The 21,288-nt window shown below is 38.1% G+C and overlaps 2 protein-coding genes across 2 annotated transcripts; one reads left to right on the top strand and one right to left on the bottom strand.

Annotated features, from left to right (window-relative positions):
* The first annotated feature begins 109 nt into the window (after positions 1-109).
* Positions 110-8,395, top strand: cdr2a (cerebellar degeneration-related protein 2a). The gene is made up of 5 exons (XM_059549996.1): positions 110-336; positions 1,498-1,610; positions 3,840-3,988; positions 4,065-4,232; positions 5,499-8,395. The coding sequence occupies exons 1-5, from the start codon at positions 255-257 to the stop codon at positions 6,301-6,303; spliced, it is 1,317 nt and encodes a 438-aa protein (XP_059405979.1). The 5' UTR covers positions 110-254; the 3' UTR covers positions 6,304-8,395.
* A 2,597-nt stretch (positions 8,396-10,992) lies between these two features.
* LOC132140917 (putative short-chain dehydrogenase/reductase family 42E member 2) lies at positions 10,993-20,654 on the bottom strand. Its single transcript, XM_059549984.1, has 11 exons — positions 20,286-20,654; positions 19,757-19,852; positions 19,493-19,550; positions 19,041-19,159; positions 18,137-18,212; positions 17,125-17,207; positions 15,330-15,467; positions 15,149-15,214; positions 14,993-15,056; positions 14,814-14,887; positions 10,993-11,244 (listed from the first exon to the last, which is right to left on the bottom strand). The coding sequence occupies exons 1-11, from the start codon at positions 20,628-20,630 to the stop codon at positions 11,026-11,028; spliced, it is 1,338 nt and encodes a 445-aa protein (XP_059405967.1). The 5' UTR covers positions 20,631-20,654; the 3' UTR covers positions 10,993-11,025.
* Between the last annotated feature and the right edge of the window lie 634 nt (positions 20,655-21,288).

Below are 21,288 nucleotides of genomic sequence, written 5' to 3'. Positions count from 1 at the left end.
AAATCGATCCACTACTAAGCCGTCATTGGACAAGACGCCACCATAGTCCCGCCCTCGCCCTCCTATTGGCCAGCGCAGAGACGCGTTCTTGTTGTTATCCAGTCCGCTCTCTAAAGCGGAGTCTGCCACGTTGCTGTAGAGAGACGCCGGGTCACACCGCTAGGGATAGTCGCTCACCGGCGTTTATCCATCAGACAAAGGGCGCTGATGTCTTAAAATAATCGACGGGCTTAAAGCTTTTCAGTGGAGTCGAGATGCTGACGGACGTGATAGTAGAAGAGGAGTTTGATCGCAATGAAGATGAGCTGTGGTACAGCAGGAAAGATCTGGAGCATGGTAAGACTCGACAATAATGTGTACATTGAGAAATGATAGTACATGCGTGTACTTTTCATTAAAACACGTTTCTTTGAGCTAAGAAATGCGTCCGCATCAATACGACGTGGCTTTCTCAGAGGTCAGTTGAAATATTTAGGGGAAGCGATAGTGTTTAAACCCTGAGTGAAATGAAAGAGGCATTTCTTAATAAAGGTAATGTGAAATGAGAGTAATGTAACTGAAGGTCACGCCCATGTGAAGCCTTTAATGCGCACTCTGACGTCATCAGCCGAGGATGATGACACATTTGAAACATACTAACATTTCACACACACAAACAGAGATATCTTAATTCATCTCCTATGTTAAATTTGTTTTGTCCTGATTTTGACGTTTATATTTCCTGTGTCTGTTTAAAGACAGGTTTAAAGATACTATGATACAATCTTCAAACTTCCCCATTGTGCTTTGTAATATCTATATTTGTTAAAGTTGAACGTGAGCTATGCTTGTTTTTTTTTTTTGTGTGTGTGTGGTTCTTTTTTATAATTTATATTGTTATTATTTGTATGTTACTTTTTCTGCAATTAAAAAAAAGGATTTGAAACCTACTTTGACACGTTTGGTTTGTGTATTCATATATTTGATCATTTGTTTATAACGTCGAACTTGTGATGAGTAAACCATTTGGTTTTAAATATTCAGGCATAAAAAATACAAATACACAAGGAAAGCCGAGTGTACTACATGATGTTAGCTTCTTTATTTTCTGCAATTTTATGTCCATTATACTTGTTTTATTATTATTCAGATCTTAATGTATTTTATTATTTCAGTGATGATAACTAGATTTTTTTTTTTTTAACATTTGGCAGATGCTTTAATTCATAGCATCTTTAATATTTCTTTATGTTCAAAGGACTTTTTTTTAGCACTGCATGTGCGTGTCAAACCCATGACTGTCTGGCTAGCATCATGCAGTACCAGTCAAGTTAGAGGAACTACTAGTTTAAACACTATTATTGTCCATTTGAATCATCCCTGAAAAAGGTTTTATTGTTCTTCACGTGGACCGTGCGTCTGCCGCTGGGCTTGGCAGGAGAACGCCCACTAGGTCTGCTCGATGTTTACTGTTCTGTGTTCTCCATGTGTGTGTGTGTGTGTGTGTGTGTGGGACAGATCTCCATTTGGCCGCTGAGCTGGGCAAGACTCTGTTGGACAGGAACCATGAGCTGGAGCAGGGCCTTCAGCAGATGTACTCCACCAATCACGAGCAGCTGCAGGAGATTGAGGTGACACTTCTCCCAAAGCTCCCCAAAATCCAACACATCTTCCCCCACGGCACAGATCTTATGTGCTAAAGATCTGAAATGTCCTGTTCTGGGTCTTTGTATTGTACGAGTAGTTGATATGGTGTATTTATGTGACACAAGTGGAAGGAGAAAGCGGTTCAAAATGGTCAAAAACTGGGATTACCTTGCAGTCACCTTAAAACAATTAATTTTCTCATAAATTGTGATCTTAAATCTTGATTTTAAAACCATCCATGGTCACATTATCTGCTTCCTATCCAGTTAAAAAGGTAGAAATTAGTTTAGTTTCACAGTTGCTGTACTCCACTGGTCTTTCCCTTCGGGGAAATGCGTAAACAGCGGGAGATTTCCTGTTTGATCCTCTTTCCTCGTCACGGTTAGGACATCGTGCAGAAGGGACTAGTGCTATTTCTGAAACTGGAACTGTGTCTGGCGTGACCCCAGTCGTTAGATAAGACATTAACAGTGTTTGTGTTGTCCCGTTATTATCTCATGTCAATCACTTTCTATGGATAATGTTTGAATGGGATACTATTCTCATTATTTTTGCTGTGTATACATAATATAAATACTGTGAACAGATGGCGTATGTTCTGTAAGAGCAGAATACCTTATCACATCACATTTGCCATAATTTGCATGTGTGCAACTAAACACACTGCACATAATATCCCACAGTGCAAACAGCTTTATTTCACCTCCTAGTGTTATTGTTGAATTGCTGAATTACAAGCGTGATCTCCATTCTTTGATTAGACAACAGAAAGAGTAAACATACATTGAATGATAAAAAAAAAAAAAAAAAACATTTACTTTAAAGATGATAACTGGATGCCTTGTTCACATGCTTGTGATGAAGGCATCTCAAACAGTGTATCGCATTACTGATTTAAATGTCAATTGATGCATAATGCATTGCATACTTTAGCATACCATAGAGGTAGTGAATAATTTACACCTTTCAGTACTCCGTAAGATAGCATTCGGCCTTTGATCTTAAATCTTTGTTTACTTGATCCTGGTTTTATAACTTTCAAATATAATCGATCTAGTTAAACATTGACTTGTCAGTAACAATATAGTGGGAAGTATGTAATTGCAACATGAAGTAACTCCTCTGTCTCTTGTAGTGAAACTGACAAAAGAGCAGGGAAATGTTTAGAAAGCCTCAGTTGCATTAGCTTGTGAAATGCCATTGTATCCTGTGAAAACTGGCCTGTGGTTTGCTTCAGAGCATCTTTAGCATCGGCTAGCTCTGAATGATGAAAGTCTGTGGCCTCCAGTATTTTTTTTAGCAATGTGGAAGTGAGCTCTGTGAATGTGTGAGACTTGTAGGTAAATAACTAGAAGAAGAACATAGTGCAAAGTGATCGGTAACAAATTAAAATAATAATATAAGAAATACTACTTTGCAATATTTATATATAAATGTAAAATTTTAGCGTTTTTCTGTACCACTACCAGTAACAACCAAATTTGGTCGACCATTCTGTGCATGTTAAGCTGGGAAATATCTAAAAATGGTTGAAAATGTTGATATTCTTCAGGATTTTGACCTTAATTGAAGAAAGATTTGGAATAACGCAGTTGTGCAATTTAGCAATCTTCTAAGGGGTCCTCAATATTACTTAAAATGATTAATAACTTCAAAAAAAAAAATCAAGATGTTGCTTATTTTGAAAATATTACCTTTTGAAGAACCCAAAGTTATGTAAATGAATCGAATATCAAAATTTAATTTAATTACAGAAACTACGAGTTTCCATAGATAAAAAAAAAAAAAATCGGAAATAATTTTTTTTGATTATGCAAACAAATTGTTGAATCCGTTATGAATCTATTACTTAAAATTGACAGTGTGAACCAATTCACAGAAATTACTCAAACTTTCCAGTCCCGACAGTTTTTGCTTAAAAAAAAAAAAGTGTTCCTGTGGCTCAGTAGAGCATTGCATTAGCAGTGCAAAAGGTTGTGGGTTCAATTCCCAGGGAACTCAGGTACTGGTAGAAAAAAAAAAAAAAAAAAAACGTGTATCCTGAATGCATTGTAAGTCACTTTGGATAAACATGTCTGCTAAATGCAAAGGGGTTATTAGGGAAATTAAATGTGAAACATAATTTTCCAGCTGTACGAAGTAATTTCTATATTGATCAGTCTGGTTGACAGAAATATCTGAAGACTTGTGTATGTGTATATTGCCTCTCGCAGTACCTGACCAAGCAGGTGGATCTCCTGAGGCAGATGAACGACCAGCATGCCAAAGTTTATGAGCAGCTGGACTTAGCAGCCCGAGACCTGGAGAAAAGCAACCAGAGGCTGGTGCTGGAGAACCGCACGGCCCAGCACCGGATCCAGAGGTGAGGACACGTCCAGATCTCTCTGCTACTACACTGAAGTCTGAACACGCGTCGATTCATTGTTCTTTATCTGCAGTCTAACCGAGACCATAGATGGGCTGCAGACTCACATGGAGGGTCTTCAGAAGCAGGTGGACGAGCTGAAGGTGTCTCAGTCCAAGAGAGATCTGGCAGCTGCGCGCCGCAGCCTCGGGGCCCAAAGCATGTCCTGTCTGAAAGAAATCTATGATCTGCAACGAGACAAGTGAGTCTGGAGCCAAATGACGCCAACAAATCCCTATCATTCACATCAGCTTCACGCAAACACCCATGCACTCATGTCTCAGCTTGTCACTGGAGAGCTCGACTTTGTGCTGAAGATCTTGCTTTTACTTATACGTTCTGTTTTGGTAGGCAATGCATCAGCTTCAGAAGGAAATTTGTGTTTGGGAAGCAGTTTTATGGAGACTTTAATTTCGGTAGAGCCTGTAATTATGCTAAGGGTTTGTGGCCTCATGCAGCACTAATTGAAGTGGGCTCTCTGTGACGTCCAGCTCATGATTGACCCCTCTGATCTGTGTACTCCAGAGTTAGTACGTGCTGACTGGGCATCTTAAGGACCTCTAAAACCAGACATCATAATCTGACCTGGCCCTTAATCCAGTAATCCCTGATCTAATCCCTCAGTGCTGCAGAGGCTAATATGGAGCTAGAAGTAAACTGTGTGCAATAGGTCCTTTGATGCAATTAGCAAGAGGTTTTCTGTGGAATCTATTGGTACCATATCTGTTATTTAACAGTATCAACTAATATTTGATTATATTCGTTTGTGTGTGCCAATTTTCCCTATTTTTACATTTCAATTACTGCTTTAGTAGTTATTAATATTACTGCTATTTCAAAGTTATTTTTGAAAACACTTATCATTTTTATAACACCCTTTCTCAAAATGAATATACATTCTACGTAATATATATTAATATTGTGCTGTCTAAAACCACTTGTAGCATTTCAAATGGTTAAATAAATAGCCAGAGTACAGAATATATTTGTAAAAATAAAATAATTATTCGCTTATACATAATATGCATTAACATTATGATGCCTACTTTCACTTGTAGCATTTAAAACAATTAAATAACTACAGAATACAGAATATATTTATATTTATAATACAATAATATTGATTATTATTCATTATCATTATTAAATATTCACTTATACATTATTTACATTAATATTGTGTTGCCTAAATTCAATTGTACCATTTAAAATGAATAAATACTATAATATAAGTAATAAATAAATACGTATTACAGAATATATTTATATTAATAAAATAGTCATAAAGTAATACAAATAAGTTTATTAATTGTAAAATATGAATAAAAGAAATATTTTGAATAAAATAATGCTCATATATGATGTTTATTATGGATCTGTTCAGTACCAGATTGGTCTATATATTCTGTCAAAATAAACGACTCTTGCAGAAATGGTTGTTTGGACTCATGCTCCTATCGTCTTGTAGGTACTTGAGCTCCGAGAGCCTGCAGGAGGAGAAGTCCTGGCCTGCACTGGATGACAGACATGTGGAGGAGGAGAACTCCACCCTGCAGCACACCCTCCACAACCTCAAGGTGCAGCTGGCATCCGAGCGAGCCCGGCGGCTGGAGGCCGAGCGCGAGACGGAGCTGACGGCGCAAGAAAACGGTGCTCTGGAGGAGCGTCTGAGCCTGCTGGAGGGAGCGCGGCGTCGACAGGCCGAGCTGGAGGCAGAGGTGGAGGAGCTCCGGCAGCTGTGGCGCTCCGAGTCATCTGGTACAAGACTGACAGACGTCATGCTGCCCGACAGCGTTTTCTTCGGCGTGGAGGAAAAAGTGGGGGTGGGGCATGTGGAGGAGGAGGAGCAGGAGGCGGAGCTCCCTCAGGGGAGGCGTCGCTGCAGCAGTGACAGCTACGTCCGTGGGGCTCGAGCCGAGGATATCCGGCGTGGACATGAGCGCACTTGTATCCGCCGAGCTCAAGCGGTGAAGCAGCGTGGGATCTCGCTTCTCAATGAGGTGGACGCGCAATATAGCGCACTACAGGTGAAATACGAAGAGCTGCTCCGCCGCTGCCAGCAGGGGGCAGACAACCTCAGCCACAAAGCCGTCCAGACGCCCACCGCTCCTGCGCAGCGCCGCAAAAGCCAGGCAACCATAACAACGGACACCATCTGCCTCGCAAACGAGCTCCATCAGCCAGAATACAAGGCCCTGTTTAAAGAAATCTTCACCTGCATTCAGAAAACCAAAGAGGACCTGAGTGAGAACAGGGCCGGGCCGAGTCAGTGAGCTGGCAGTATTATGCATCTTCAATGTAGTGATCTTCAGCACTTCTGAATTCACTTGATGGACGTGTTGAGAGTTTTAATAGCGCCATGGTCTTTGTTTGTGTCGATTGCACTATAAAACCTGTGCCTATACACCACCAAACCCTCCACATCCAAAACCTGCAAATGCAGGAGACCTGAACAGTGTTTTTGTACTTTTCTAAGTCTTATTCCAATGATTGAGGCACATGAGAAGTGTGGATCTCTGCGATACAGCCATATGTGACACCCGAATACATCTGTGCTACAGGTTTGAAAGCACATCTTGATTTCGTAGAACCACATCTGTGCGGAAGGTCAAGATTTAACCATCCAATGTGCAGTAGACTAAATTATTATTACTAACGCATTAACTTAATGTAAATCATACGTCTGAAAGGGTGAATCTCACAAAACCAAGAACGAGAAGTTTCGCACCAAAATCGAAATACATATTATTAAACTAAGCCCATTTTTAGAACCATTTGTTGACGTTATTTTCATGATAATTAAACGCATTCTATAACAGAATATTATGAACATTCTGATTCTCGTTACAGTAATGCACCAAAAATGTTATTGTAAAATATTAATGCATTGAAATAGTATTTGTCGAGCTAAATTTGGGGCAAAAACGTATAATAGTAATTAAAATCTGTTCTTTCTCAAACATGTTTTTGTGTGATTCATCTGATAAACCTTAAAAACTTAAAAAATAACTAACAAATATGATTAAGGAATTCAGTAGGACAATATGTAGCCTTATTCTCTAGCGTCTAGAAATATCACAAGCAATATTACAATTCTTTTTTATTATTATTTAAAAGAAAGACTGCATGTGATTTCAATGACATTACTAACAATGATATGTGAGGCAATACCGTTTGCTGCTTTTATAAACTGTCTGGTTACCTCAATGGATTGATGTGCTAGCCATATAGTTACAGTTAGCTCGTGTAAATATGCTTGAAATCCTCATGTGACTTTGTGTCAATAGTTTGTTTAGATTAAGTCGCAGTTAAAAGTTTGGCAGCCACATTCGCTCAAGTTCCCAGCACTTTGTTTTGACGTTCATGTAAACACCACTGTAAAACTATGCACTTTAGACGACAGGCCTATGGTCAGTTTTGTTTTTGTTTTAGTTCTATTTTTATTTATTTTATTTCATTTCATTCGTTGTTGCTGTCGTCCAGAGACTTTATTTCTATTCTTGTTTGGTATTCATTCATTGTTTTCCGATTTTGTTTCTCTCTCTCTCTTGCCTGTGGGATTATGTCAACAATAGATCGTTACCAATGTGTTGATGGATATGAAAACATTGAAATGTTGAAAATGTATTGAATGAGGGGGTTATACATTTGAGGATTGAAGGCTATTGAATGGATGATTTGACTACGTAAGTTACTTAAATGTTACACCAGCACAAAGTAGAGCATTTTATGTAAGTTGTAAGTAGTTCTCCGGTCAAAGTGGTTTAACTGGTCAGACAATAGCTAATTATTGTGGGTTTATGTCTTTGATGACGTGTATTTCATAACCAAACTTAATACTTAATCGGGATCAACCGTGTCCAGGTTCATTTTGTAACATTTTGAAGTTGTTAAATGCCTTGAGTTGGCAAGTATAAGTAGGCTTTGACGTTTTAAATCAACGTATTGCGTAGATGACTAGGAAAGTGACGTGTATAGAAAAAAAGAAAGAAGGAAACGTGTTTCTTGATATGACTGATATCTTAAATAGCAGGCGGAGATCACAGGGAAATGTTCATAGATGGATTGGACTTGACAAAGAAAAATAATTGAATATTGTCTTGAGGGAGCAACATATATTGTGGTGTTTTCCATTTCTGATATTATTGCTTTATTTCGGTGAAATTGTGCTACTGTACTTGAGCCGTTCCTTCGCTAAGAAAGTTTGCTTTCTATTTTTGGCATAAATTCCCGCCCTTTTCAAATGCCATCCAAAATGACGGCCTATGCTTCTTGGTCAGCGTTGTGTTAGAAGGCTATAAAGTGCATGATCAGATGTTAGTGTGCAGCTAAAATATAGCTCTTGTGCTCAAGATAAAAAGAAGGGGGGGAAAAAGAGTTTGTTTAAAAAAGAAAAAAAAAAGTGTTTCTCTTCAGCAGTTTCTTGAAAAGAGGTAAATTGACCAAATCTTAAATGCGGAGCAACTATCTCTCTGTTTAGATTTCTTTCTTAACCCTTCTAGTTAAATCTTGCAGATAAAACAATCGAATTTGTGATAGCCGCATTAAAAAATCGTGTTTATATTTGTTGAGAATGTACACAGTTGAATCTGTTACCTCTTAATTCCGCTCGCAGTTGATGGTTGTTTCAGCCGTGCATAAATCTTGAGTTCAGTGTTTTAAGTAAAAGACTTTGAATAGTTTTCTACATTATTTATTACTGTTAATCAGCTGCAGATTATCAAATTTGATGTGCTTAGTGCATGAATGCACAATCTGGTTCTTACTGGTGCTGAATAAGGTTCTTCTCAGAAATACAGATGCCTTTCTGAAGATCAGCGATCTGTGTATATAACTTAACGGCATTGCTAACATCTTACTTGGGTTATCCAGGAAATAAAACTGTATGAATGAACCAATTACGCCTGCTATGGTTTTATTTATCGATTAAATATCCAACATAACCGCTAATTTGTTACGTCTTTTTGCATAAATATTTTATCATTGAGATTCAGAAGAATAGCTCAAAGCAGGTTCCGGGGCTACACTTACTTACACGTACTTAGCTTCAAATAAGACGAAATCCTCGTGGAATTAAGTCGTGTATTCCGCATTTTTTCTATCTGTTTTAATATTATATGACTTCTACAAAACGCGGGTGTTGTTTTCTGATTTGTGGCGTCCTCTTGTGGTAGGCCTAGATTAAGTTTGAGAAAACCGTTCAAGAAAAAGCAATGCTTTAGAAGTAAGAGGATTCACAGCACGTTTTTATTTAACTTGTTAATTCATAACCAATGAACCGTTTTCTTATGTCACAGCTGTAGCTTACAAGATATCCCAAAAAACAACATATCCTAAGTCTAAAGCAAAATCTTAGATTATATCAGTAGACATTTGCCTTTACAAGTCCAGCTTCTGAATATAAAACAGTTAATTGGCATGCCATGCATGGCATACATATATGCTTCAGATGTGTAAATGCTGTTAAATATAGTTCCTCCAAACCTTTACAGACACCAGGGCAAATCAACAATGTCTCACTTTAAACATTTATCATTTCTTTTTTCAAACACACACTCGTCTATTATGTCTATGTCATATGTCTGGGTTGTCATTGCTTGTGTTTTGAAATATGAACACATATGACACAAATGTAATACTTCAACGATTTCAAGCACATACACACTCGATCTCACTCATTCCCCGACACACACCAGCACAGTTCATATGGGGTTCATTAACTGATACCAGAAACGATACTCTTTAAACTGTTTAATGAAAGAAAGAAAGAAGAATCATAAGTCACTGTAATGAGTGTACAGCTTCATGTACAGCCTCTCTCAGCATTAGTGCTCTAGTATTAATATACTTTCTTTAAAAGTCATCTTGTTTGAGTTTCTTTACTGAGGCAAAGACAAAAGTGTTAAATAGTGTTAATAAAAAGAATATGAATGAAAAAAAACTGTGTGCTGAATCGACATGTTTCGTTTTGCAATGCATAACATGCAAATACATTTAGGAAGTGCAACTGTAAATGCACTTCATTTTGTGGAAGACCGTGGGCAAACAATCAAAATGAATTAAAGACAAAAAAACTGGAGAATCCACCAACACTTACTTTTCCAGCATCACAAACAACATTTTTAATTTGCATTATTCTGTCTTATTCTGATGTGAATGATAGGGACATTATTCTGTCTTCCAAGATCACACTGCATTATTTTTTTGCCTATTTCAAACTATAAATAAATGAATTATGGCCTAAGTACTAACAAACATCATTTCAAAACATATCTACTATATACACTTGTTCTCAAGCAGCTCTGCGAGTTATATTTATTAAATTTAGCCCAACCCTAAATCACATGCCTCACTTCTCTTATAACTATATGGACAATCCATAATGTAGCAAAAGTGAGTTAGTTTCTGAGTCGGAGAGTGATATAGCAACTAAATATAAATTATTTTTTTCCCCCATTAAATGTTTTTTTTTAGTAATGGCACAAATTAATCGTTTTTTAATTGATTTATTGGCCATTTACTTAAATAGTTTTATACATATAAATACTCACGCTGAACTAAATGTTCATCACACATATTTAAACTTCCATATTTACTATATTTTATGTGCTCGTGTGTTTATATGCAAATGAAAGCCTTACTTAAATCTGATCACCTAAAAAACAAATACTATTCTTTCATAATACTTGGATTTGGATTTGTTTGATGATGTCTTTATGACTGTTTTGGATCTTCTAAGTGTTGGTTACCTGGACTTTCAACGGAGGGACTGAAATCACTCAGGTTTCATTCGAAAAATCATAATTTGTGTTTGGAAGACGAGTTTTTACTATCCCTTCTAACCCTCTCAAGCCAAAATGAGTTTAACGACAGTCTTAATAAAACTTAGTGGCAGAATAAAAAGGATAGCAAAGGATAGGATGAATTCACAATATCGCCCAGCCCTAGTTCAAACCCTACAAGTGATCCATTAGATTTCTCTTCGAGTGAGCTTCTCATTCCCGTCCTGCAGAGAGGATCACGAGGGTGATGAATCCCACCAGGAGCAGCAGGAAGAGGTACAGTGTGTTCGGGAATGACACAGCTGAACGCGGCGCTCGGCCCTGCAGGTACTGATCCACCGAGTCCGTCAGACTGTACTTCTTAGGACTGAAGCCCAGTTCTCGCTGCGCCTTCTCGATTTTAAAGGTGTGACTGACAGCGATGTTCCTCACCTGAGAGAGATGCAGAGGTCAGCTGAGACAGAGATGAGACGATAGGACGGATGTCTCTGTACACATCAAACACACAAGCTTTCAAAGCACAACCGTGCTGCTTTCTCTCAGCGCTTAACTGTGCCGAATGTCAACTTTAAATCTTAGAAGCATATTTAAATAAAACTGTCATACAAGTTTCAAAAGAAATTACATTAAAGGGTTCTAGTTTACTATATAAGCTTGAAATATTAAACATATTTCAAGGACAATAGTTATGAAATTAAAAAGTAGTTAAGGTAGTAGTTAAAAGTAGTTATGAAATAAAGATGCACAAGATAAATCATATAGGTGGGTCAAAAAAATGTAAGTTGCATTTAATATAAATTTTAACTATGATACATTTCCATTTAATTGTAAATAACATGCAGTTAAGAGTGTGAAAACATTACATTCAGTTTTTTTTCCCCAAGTCTATTATTGATCTACTGTCACTTTAAAAAGTGTCGCTGACAGGTTGTCTGAACACTGCGTTGAGAGATGCTCTCTGGATTTGACTTGACAGATCAGATTCTGAGGGCTTCACATTTACTAATGGCTTTAATGACCTCCTTTTACCTGGCATTACTTTTACATAAAGCCGCTCTGTAGCCGTGCTCTGCTGGCACGATGAAATGCCCCCAGAGTCTCTCTCCCCTTACCAGTCTGCAGATTGAGTATCTACATGGAAAATCTCCACTTGGGCCGAGAGCCACAGCAGATGCCCCTGACCCAACACACACTGCTGTCTAGACCTGGAGCCGTCTGAAAGTGTGTGCCGGGTGAGCTGCCACCATATAAACCTTATCAGCTGCGCTCATGAATATTAAACAGGTGATGTGTTTTTATCCAGGTTTGTCCAGTGGATTTTCTAAGATGTTTCCTATTGTTGAGTAGCCCTACATCAAGTTCTCAGTCACTTGAGAGAAACCCGTTCCAGGTCTCTCAACATTAAAACATCCTTCTCAGCTCTCACTTCGGTTGAAATTATACCACATCTCCATGTATTAAAACCAATTGCACTGCAGTAACAGTCACAGTTACTATACAGTTACTGTACAACAATGACATCCTGTTCTCCGACTGCTATAAACACAGAGAAGCAGAGAGATACAAACAGTGACGCGTTTGGAAATATCAGCACTACCTGGGGCTCAACCCCAATTTTTTTAAAACATAAATTAGTTTCATTCCTACTACTTTTTATACATTCAATTACATAATACACAGCTGTTTAAACAAATTGGTTAGCTGGGCCAGTTAAAAGACAACAAAACTTTGGTTCCATCCAACTATAGCTACTCCAAATTAAGGAAGCACTTTTCCAACAAAACAAGTTAATTGCGAAAACAATTTAATTGTATATCTCACAATTCTGACTTGAACTCGGAATTCTGAACTTGCAATTGATATACAACATGCATTTGTGATGAAAAAAAAAAACTATTTATATATCGGAGTTACATACAGTAACAATTTTGACTCGAATTATATTAAAAAAATTCAGAATTGTTGGATAAAAAGTCGCAATTACTTTGTCTTATTGTTTATGCAGATGTGAAAACGGGCTTCCATACCAAATCTATCTAGAGACTTCATGAGTCGACCTCTAGATAATCCCCGGATGAGAACATGCTATGAAACTGACTGGTGCCATCTAATGGACAAAACACAACAAAACACGGTTTAGACTTCTAACACTCTCTCCAAACAATGTGTGATATACAGGGACAAAAGCATTAATATAAATAATCAAGTGGCCAAGTATTCAGAAGTTCTGGAGGTTTGTTTGGTTTCAAAACATGTACACCGTATATTGTTCAAACAATAAAGAGAAAAATTAAATGAACATTTTGTAATTATGAAACGCTAGTGGTTCAAGAAGTGGGCAGAATGATCTCTCTGACACTTATCTGAAATCCAAAACACTATTTACATCAAATATAAGTTGTTTCTAAGTACACCACGTACATACGTTTGGCACAAGTTGAATTTTCTGCAGTCGTGCCAGGGGATTTAGGAAAAGGACTGGGATTTGATCAGTTTTCCAGGTTTGAGGTTTTCACAATCGAGAGTCGACAGAAGAGCTTCAGTCATTTCAAGAACAATGCCAACATTCAATTCACTATCCTAAAAATCGAATCCAGAAATAAACTGTTCACACAATATATTACTTAACTGTTATTAGTTATGGTTCCACATTTGTATTGTTTGGCTTATAATTGTATTTCTTTAAATCTGTGTATTTGGTAGACAAATACAAAAAAAAAAAAGAGTAATTCAGGGGGTAATTTTTTTGTCGACTAGAGTCCTTACCAGGTCAAGAAAATATGATCATATTACCCCAATTTTACAGTCTCTGCACTGGCTAATTGTATTGTAAAAAGTGCTATACAAATAAACTTGAATTGAATTGAATTTTTGGCTGAACTATACTTTTAGGTGCCCAAAAGTGTCCCATTAGTTTTGGGGTCACTGAATATACAGTACGATTTGATTTAGAAACTGGGATAGCTATAGCCATTGTGTTTGATATACCCATTTGTTACTAGTGTGTTCAAGCGCGCGTGTGTGTGTGTGTGTGTGTGTGTGTGTGTGCGTTTCTTTCCTCAGGTGTCCATCTCCAACTCAAAGATCCAGCAAGAAGCTGGCGTCTCATGTTTTATTCACAATGCAATCATCAAACCTGCCGCCATCTGACCAGAATCACCCTTCAGCCTGTGGCTTCTGTTTCTCATGACTAATGCATGACACAGCGCCAGTCCACACCCAGCTCCACTAACCCAACTCTTCTTTCTTGCTTTGCCTTTATGCCAACTCGTTTGTCACCCTTAACTACCCTCTCAGAATCAACTGGAGGAGATACAGTGTGTTACAGATACAGATGCTTGCTCGTGCCATTTATCAGACCTGTCTGAATACAGCACGTAAACTCTGTTCATTATGATAAGTTTAGGAGTGATAGAGCTGCTGTGCATGTTTAGGAGAGTTGATGGTAAACTAAGATGCCATACTCAGGCTATAGCTGTCACCATCACAACATCGTCAGTGTATCTCACACACGCACATCTGCCAGTAGCAATATAGCTTAAATTATAAAATTCATACAATTATATGTTTATATTTTGTTGGAATTCAATATAGATTCATCTTCTTTACATGCGCCTACCATTCATATGAGCTTGACTAGGGTTATTTAGGTAGTCCAGGAAGCACATTTTAGATTCTCAAACAATGCACAGTTTAATGTGAAACTATAAAACGGTAAAATAATAAATATCAAAGTTATTGTGACACTCACAAGTATCCAATATATCACCCAGCCCGATCTACTTGCATAAATAAATAAATGAAATAAAACTGCTCCTCTAGATGTGTTTCTTTTCCGTGAGCTCTCTGATTGTTAACACAGTTTAATTACCTATAAGTAGCGAAGTGAAATTGAAATGTCAAGCTGCTCTCAAGATGGCATCTAAACAACTTTACCAGGGAAAAGTGATTAGAGAAAACTGTAGACATGATGCAGTGAAGGCTGGAGGAAACATATTTACCTCGTTTCTTGTCAGAAGTAATGGAATTTCTATTATCGGACTCAGAGCCACATGCAGTCGCTCCATCAATATTGCTGGAGAAAACAAGAATGTGTGATACATTTTTATTTGCAAAACAAACCATAAAAATTTCCTTTTTTTAATCAAATTTGTACATTTTAATTACACTTTCTTCGTACCTGCTGAGTAGACCAGAGAAACAGGAAGGTGAATCAAAGGCCGACTATAACCTAGTCTTTCGAACTGCAGATAAATAAAGGTGCAGTTCCTTAAATTAGTAAATAATTGTAATATGCATGCATTAATTTTAAATACCTGGTTTGACTGCTACTCACCAGAGGTGTCAGCCATTCAAAGACATTGACAGACTCCCCATCATTGATAAAATAAACCTGTCCACTCTAAAAAAAAAAAAAAAAAAGTATAACAAAAACAAATTTACAACACATTGTAACTGATCTGGGTTCAAAACTGCTGATTGTAATATGAAAATAAATTCCATCATTCCACACATACCGCCACAAAAGCTTTATCTGCAGTGAGGGCTTCTGCTGCTAAAACATGAGCCATCACCAGATTATCCACATGTACCCAGTTCATCTTGGCATTAGGGTCCCCAAAATGAAAGCTGAACAACCTCCTCTCCACATTCACCTAAAAAAAAAAAACAAGAGAAGAGAGTAATAATAATAAAAAATAAAAAAAATAACTTTGTTCCTGTATCAGCACTTCACATAACAGACTCTAAACTGAGGGACACAAGAATGTGGAAGCACATGAGGTAGAGAAGATATGCATGTGTCTGTATGTACACAGACAGCTCAAGTACAGAGAGTCGTGTGTAGGGTTACAGCAGAAGTACAGACAGTCACATATCTGTAGAGGGGTTCAGGTCTGGTGAGTTTGCTGGCCAGTCAAGCACACCAACACCATGCTCATTTAACCAACTTTTGGTGCTTTTGGCAGTGTGGGCAGGTGCCAAATCCTGCTGGAAAATGAAATCAGCATCTTCAAAAAGCTGGTCAGCAGAAGGAAGCATGGAGTGCTCCAAAATTTCTTGGTAAATGTATGCAGTGACTTTGGTTTGCTGAAAAAACAAAGGACCAACACCAGCAGATGACATTGCACCCCAATTCATCACAGGCTGTGGAAACTTAAGACTGGACTTTGAGCTTCTCCACCCGTCCTCCAGACTCTAGGACCTTGGTTTCCAAATGAAATACAAAACTTGCTCTCGTCTGAAAAGAGGACTTTGGACCAATGGCAACAGTCCAGTTCTTCTTCTCCTTAGCCCAGGTAAGACGCCTCTGATGTTGTCTGTGGTTCAGCAAATTCCTTGACACATCTGTGTGTGGTGGCTCTTGATGCCTTGACTCCAGCCTCAGTCCATTCCTTGTGAAGTTCACTCAAATCATGAATAAATTTTGCTTGACAATCGTCATAAGGCTGCAGTTCTCTCGGTTGGTTGTGCATCTTTTTCTTCTACACTTTTTCCTTCCACTCAACCCTCTGTTAACATGCTTGGATACAGCACTCTGTGAACAGCCAGCTTCTTTGGCAATGAATGTTTGTGGCTTATCCTCCTTGTGAAGGGTGTCACTGATTGTCTTCTGGACAACTGTCAGATCAGCAGTCTTCCCCATGATTGTGTAGCCTAGAGAACCAAACTGAGAGATCATTTGATGAAGATGAAGATGAAGGCTCAGGAAACCTTTGCAGGTGTTTTAAGTTGATTAGTTGATTGCCATATTCTAATTTGTCGAGAATTGGTGGGGTTTTGTTAAATGTGAGCCAAAATCTTCACAATTAAAATAACTAAAGTCTTAGACTTCTTCAGTCTGTGTGCATTGAATTTATTTAATACACAAGTTACACAATTTGAGTTGAATTAATAAAGATAAATTAACTTTGCCACGACATTCTAATTAATTGAGATGCACCTGTATGTCTGTAGAGTCACAGCAGGTGCACAAACAGTCACGTATATCTATGGAGTCACAGCAGAAACACAGACAGTTACAGCTGAAGCACAGACAGTCGTGTGTCTGTATGCACAGGCAGAGTTTAAAGCACAGTCTGTCACAGGAGCCTCTCACAGACTCCATTAATATTGTACAGCTCTGGGCACAGTGGCACAGCTGAGGCCACAGAGTACAACTGTCTGAGACCTGTGTGTGTGTGTGTGTGTGTGTGTGTGTGTGTGTGTGTGTGTGTGAGAGAGAGAGAGAGAGAGAGAGAGAAAGAGAGAGAGTAAAGGGGGAAACGGGTAAAGATGGAACGGGGATAATTGAGAGAGAATGAGAGCACTCACCATCACCCTGTGTAAATGTCTTCTCTCTTCAGGACCATAGATACCAGAGGGGCGCAGGACACATGTGTGAAGAAGACCACCGCCTAAAACAACAGTACCTCAATATTACATAACAGATTGATCAGTGACCTACATTATTTTGTTTTCATATTCAGAAATAAATAAATAGATGCCTAAATATAATCTAAACAAGACCGGAGTTTGAGTTGCAGTTCGTGGTCCTGTCTCTCTACCGCTTTGTTTCTACATAATTCTGTCTACATAAAGGCAAAGTTTATGCAAAAAATGCCAAATATAATTTAAAATAAAACTGGATCTCACTTTTTTACTTGAATTACTTTAGCCTATTTTTTTCAGAATTTACTTATGAAAGCATAAGAGAGAACTCAATGAGAAAAAAAATATGAAAAAGCAAGAACAGATCAGTAATATTTCCAGATTTTCTGCTATAGGATTCACACAATACTTAAACATACTTGAAGAATACCATTGCACACGGTGTTACAGCACTGGCTAATATATACTATAGTACTTTTTTGGTTTTACTCATAATATCAAAGAAATATAATACTGATCTGGATGTGTTCAACAAATAAACCAGAAATAAAGTGATGAAAAAAAAGAAAGTATATTTAATTACATAATTTCACACCGCTAAAAATAGCAATGTTCCTGGTAAAAAGTTGCTTTTCGCTTTATGTTCTGATGTGATTATTAGCACAGAACCCAAACACACAAAATAAGCTTCACACCAGCTACAAATTTACTCAGAGCTTGTCTTTATGATTAAGCCTAGGTCTAAATTTAAAACAGTGTTAGCGGGACCGGTTGGCTTGGGTTGCAGGTCATTACCATAGCAGCCTCTACCTCAATACTTCATCAGCAGTGGACACACACACACACACACACACACACACAATATGAGCAGGGTACATGATACCACTTGCGCTTATTGCTATTGTGCGCAATATCAGGATCGACTTCAGAGACCAGAAAGTTTCCATTTCCGTACCTTTTGTTGATCTTCCATCGGCAGCGAGCACCAAGCGTTCAGCGATCGCTTTAGTTCTGGAGTAATGGTCTATGTGCTTGAAGAGAGAAACAAACAAAACCAAACAAAAATGAAACAAATCTCAAGACCTTATTAGCATTTCCAGACTATATGTACATTTACTTATGTTATAGTATAGTATAGTATAGTACATATGTTTAGTTATGGGACATCAGCTCTAAAATGAAATTTCTCAAGTTAAATTGATTAGACTATGAAGTTTCCACTGTAATATAATATAATATAATATAATATAATATAATATAATATAATATAATATAATATAATATAATATAATATAATATAATATAATATAATATAATATAATATAATATAATATAATATAATATAATATAATCACATGCCAGACAACCTCGGCTGAAAATGAGCACCAGTGAAATATGAGTGTGTAAGCTGTAGCGTTGTATGATTCATCAGATGTTATGTATTCATGTATGAAGTTTGCAGCACTTGGGCTTCATCACACGAGTGAGGTGTCAGGTGGACTAATTTGATTCCATTAACCTTCCTTAACTTCAGTCTACTGTTCTTCGGGACAGTGAAGCGGAGCACAGAGTTCATCAAACGTGACACACTTATCCCTAGTGAAAGTCATCCTCATCTGATGCCTATGGTCACTAATGTAACAGATCGGTCTGTGTTAATTAAAAATTGGATATGGGTAAAGGAAGATAAGATTTTCACATTTTCTGAAGGTGCTTCTTCTTGCAACCTTAGATAAGACTTGGGTCTGATGCAATTCAGACCGTCTAGATAGATCTAAATCTCCTGATGCATTAATATGAACCCTTCAGAAAATGACTGGAGACAGAATAAATCACAACACACTCAGCGTCCGTCTCACCATGTCCAGCGGCACACAGGGAACTGAGTCTTCATCTCCATCCTCGATGGGCCGGCCAGCAAACGCCACGTTGATTGTGCTGGTGTAGATGAGTCTAGAGATGCCCCGCTCCGTACAGACTACAACCACCAACCAAAACCAGATATTATTGGCCAAAATAGCATATTTGAAGTTGCATTCAACTCTTTTTACATTTCTTTGCTCTGTCCGCCTTCTCAGTTTTTTTTCACTGATCTTGTCTCAATGCATTCTTTGTCCTTTTTACGAAAGATACACATGATGTTGCCTGTGAATTTGGTCAAGCGTGGGCAGCTCATAATCTGCACATCAGAAATACACCTAGAACAATATTAGGAACATCTAATGGAAATTTTATGAATAGCATTTGACTCATTATTTGGATAAAAGGTCCAATAGTTGCAGTATCGGTAAATCAACTGATGACAGCTCACCGTTTATGACATTGTTCGTGCCGCAAACATTGACTGATTCGATCTGCGTTTTCTTCAGCTGCAGAGCATGAAAATACATAATTCACTTCAGCATGGTGTGACAGCAGGACAGTCCTTCACACTCAGACTAATACAAATGTGAAAATAATACTCATGTTATATTAAAAATCAAAGCTCAAGTAATGTTGCATGCAATTTATTTGATTGCTTCTGTCTCTGTGATATAAACCGAACTCTTATTAGATGCATTTTATTCTGACTGACCTGCTCAGGTCCTGACATCCCATAGGAAGCAGTGTGATATATAACGTCCACTCCAGCACAGATCTTATACAGGGCATCATAATCACGGATATCAATCTTTAAGTAAAACACACAGAGATATACAAAAATATAGCAATGCTTATTCAATAACAGCAATGTAAAAAGTATAAATCATTACTATTAGACAACGTTTCTAGATTTGATTTCTAGATTTCTCATACCTTTTTATTTCATTATTCTAAACAATGATGTTATTAGTTGTATTTAATATTGTTTTCCGCTCCTGCTGTAAGAACAGACCTGCCCCGCACTTTTAGAAAAAGCTGGCTTTAGGCTCATTAACTACAGCATGGTTCTGTTTGACATGGCAGTTTCAGATTCACTTTCACGAGTCATAAAAACTCTTCTCTGAAACTGGAGGCGGTTGTCCTGCATCACCTTGCGTATTCTGCACCTGGCACCCATCTGTTTCTGTTACAGTCCGCTGCCCGAACGTCCCTCAGCCCAATGCTCTCCAGTTTCACTTTACCTGCTGGAAGACGGCTCCATCAGGGATATCCCAGGGCGGCTTGTGGAGATCCAGGAGTAAGACCGTGGCCCCTTGGCCTGCCAGAGCGCGGCCCAGCCTGAATCCAAAGTATCCGGCCCCTCCGGTGACCAGGACGCTGCCGGCCCCGTGCCGCCCCTGCTCTGAGTTCTCCAGCCTGGCGGCCACCATGCAGTTGGGACTGTTGCACAAGGCGCCCACTGCCCCGTTGGCTCTGTGTCGGCTCGGGGCCCCTGCGGCGCTGCGGGTGTGGGTCTGTCGGTGGCAGTCTAGCAGACATGCACAGGGCAGCTGCTCCACCTGACACAAGGACCTGTTCTCCTTCATAATGCACACGTGGCTTCAGATACCTCCACTGCGTCCAGTCTGGGGATGATCAGAGACAGCGAGAGTCTAATGAATGAGTGCCTCTGTGAAACAGATCTGCCTGTGAGCGAGTGAATGGATGCATAATTCACCTCTCCATGTAAAGAGGCAGATGCCAAACTTTTCCTTACACACTGGGCGCTCACTTCAAAACCGTCACCAAAACTGAGACATGGGACAACACACGTCCCAAAACTATTCGACTATAGTAAGATTTACAATTGCACAGAAACCATGACTATGACTTGACCGCACAAAATTGCATAAAATATCCCATTCGCAAACTATAACTCAATTTGTATTCATTTAATAGGAATAGTTCACTCTTAAATTAAACACATAAAAATAATATTTTACTCTTTAACCTATATTACTTTTTGTCCATATAATACAAATCAGTGAAGGCCAAAAATATTTGACCCCACGGTATGGACAAATTAACATTTTTCCAAAATATCTTTGGTGTTCCACCAATAAAACACATACTAATGAGAGCAAATATATATATATATATATATATATATATATATATATATATATATATATATATATATATATATATATATATATATATATATATATATATATGTCTCATATATATAACTATGTCTTAAAAAAG

Source organism: Carassius carassius, chromosome 1 (genome assembly GCF_963082965.1).
Source record: "Carassius carassius chromosome 1, fCarCar2.1, whole genome shotgun sequence".
Taxonomy (NCBI): domain Eukaryota; kingdom Metazoa; phylum Chordata; class Actinopteri; order Cypriniformes; family Cyprinidae; genus Carassius; species Carassius carassius.
This window is presented reverse-complemented; position numbering and strand designations above follow the sequence as displayed.